This window comes from Daucus carota, chromosome 7 (assembly GCF_001625215.2).
Source record: "Daucus carota subsp. sativus chromosome 7, DH1 v3.0, whole genome shotgun sequence".
NCBI classification, from domain to species: Eukaryota; Viridiplantae; Streptophyta; class Magnoliopsida; order Apiales; family Apiaceae; genus Daucus; species Daucus carota.
Genome location: NC_030387.2, coordinates 23,414,545 through 23,416,958, shown reverse-complemented (window position 1 = coordinate 23,416,958; position 2,414 = coordinate 23,414,545). Strand labels below are relative to the sequence as shown.

Here is a 2,414-nt window from a genome sequence, read left to right as displayed (position 1 = left end):
GACTAATCTGTTAACCGTATAATTATACACGGATATACTCCCACCTAATCTGTTAACCGTATAATTATACACGGATATACTCCCACCATCCCACCATCTCATTTTAGTTGTCACATTTCTATTTTTGTTGATCAAATTGACTAATCTTTGACCAAAGATTATTAGTCGCTCTTTCATTATTTTAAAAAACTGAAAATTACATCTTAAAATAGATTAAAAGTTCTTTTCGGTAACATATTTTTTTATTTTTTCAATTAAAAAAATATTAATAAATTTTAGTAAAATTTTGGTCAATTTAACCGGCATCTACCCAAATATGACAACTAGAAGGAGACCGAGAGAGTAATTAAAAATATCTAATATTTTATCGGTAGTATATATAAGCGGAGAGCATAGTATCGTCGGTAGTGTTATTTACCGGTATCTGGCAAGCAGTGGTGATATCCACCGATCCATCTCCAACAAGTGTACTTGCAATTACTCTACCCAGATCCACACGCCTGGAATGGGAGGCCCTGGTATACATACACACACAAACAATCTGTATCTATTTTAATTGACAAAACCCTAACTTATCTCTCTATCTTCTCTCTGCAGATTCAACTACACTGGACAAATCCGGCAAGATCTTCGTCGCCGGCCACCGTGGACTAGTCGGATCCGCCGTGGTTCGCAAACTCCAAAACTTGGGTTTTACTAATCTAATCCTCAAAACTCACTCGGAGCTGGATCTCACTCGCCAAAACGACGTCGAATCGTTCTTTTCCGCCGCCAAACCACAGTATGTGATTTTAGCAGCTGCGAAAGTCGGTGGCATTCATGCTAACAACACTTACCCTGCTGATTTTATTGCGATTAATCTTCAAATTCAGACCAATGTGATTGATTCGGCTTTTAAGAATGGCGTTAAGAAGATTATATTTTTAGGTTCTTCGTGTATTTATCCCAAATTTGCGCCACAACCTATAGTGGAAAACGCTTTGTTGACGGGTCCGTTGGAGCCTACTAATGAGTGGTATGCCATTGCCAAGATTGCGGGAATTAAGATGTGTCAGGCTTATAGGATTCAGTTTAATTTTGATGCTATTTCTGCAATGCCCACTAATTTGTATGGTCCAAATGATAATTTTCATCCGGAGAATTCTCATGTTTTGCCTGCGTTGATGAGGCGGTTTCATGAGGCTAAGGTTAGGGGGGATAAGGAGGTGGTGGTGTGGGGAACTGGCTCTCCATTACGGGAGTTTTTGCATGTTGATGATTTGGCTGATGCAGTTGTGTTTCTGTTGGATAAGTATAGTGGATTGGAGCATGTGAATGTGGGGAGTGGGAAGGAGGTGACGATTAAGGAGCTTGCTGAGTTGGTGAAGGATGTTGTTGGATTTAAAGGCGATCTTGTATGGGATAGTTCTAAGCCGGACGGAACCCCAAGGAAGCTTATGGATAGCTCGAAGCTTGCTCAGTTGGGCTGGGTGCCCAAGGTTTCACTTCATGATGGCCTTGTTGATACTTATAAATGGTACCTGGAAAATGTCAAGCAATGATCCGGAAGGAGGGCTTATAATGTTACATTTGTGTCGGTATGGTAATATTGTTACTCCTGTTAAATTTTATGAACTAAAATATACAATTTTGTACTGTATTGATTGTCTTATATTGACTTTGTTATCTCGTTTGAATTATAATTTTGTTAAAGTCAACAATTGCATATGATTCCCCTCTATATGTGTTATCTAAATTGTTACTTGGTAGTGCCATAGTAGTATGTCTGGCATGCTCTTCGAAGTTAAAAGCAATCATCCAGACTAGGTAAAAATGGAGAAATCCTCTTTACACAAATTTTAAATTAAAAGACTCTGATACAACTTGCCAATGAGCAGCCTGTAGCACAACTTTAAGAATTACATGACAGCAGTATTGCATACTATATTATGTTTACTCTATACTCTTCATGATTGCATTAGCAATCCTTGTGCTATCATATCATTTATCAACATATAGGCTTATATAAACTGCAAAATTAAAGGGGATATTCGTGATTAAACAGAATCGGGGAGACGGTGGACTAACTGGCTAACTGTGATGCACTTCTATTTTATCTAATTATTTGGATCAAACATATAATTACTTTATTTGATGATTTGGGTTAAACTTGTAACTACACACACCTAGTCCAGTTGTCACGTTAATCAAAATCAGGGAATTTCTACAGAGTGCTTGGTCGTATGATTTTTAATGACGGGGGTATATTAGGATTAAAAAAAATTGGACTAATGATTTTGTTACTTCATAATATCATAATATTCACTTGTTTGTCCAATTAAAGAATTTCATAGCATGCATTTAATCCGATATTCTAATCCATTATCTATGTACGTCCAGTTATTCTTCCCAGTTATGATACATGATCAGTGAAC

The 2,414-nt window shown here is 37.2% G+C and overlaps 1 protein-coding gene across 1 annotated transcript; it reads left to right on the top strand.

Annotated features, from left to right (window-relative positions):
* Nucleotides 1-359: 359 nt before the first annotated feature.
* Nucleotides 360-1,707, top strand: LOC108196774 (GDP-L-fucose synthase 1). Its single transcript, XM_017364210.2, has 2 exons — nucleotides 360-518; nucleotides 598-1,707. Exons 1-2 carry the CDS (start codon nucleotides 506-508, stop codon nucleotides 1,539-1,541), a joined length of 957 nt encoding a protein of 318 aa, XP_017219699.1. The 5' UTR covers nucleotides 360-505; the 3' UTR covers nucleotides 1,542-1,707.
* Nucleotides 1,708-2,414: the final 707 nt, after the last annotated feature.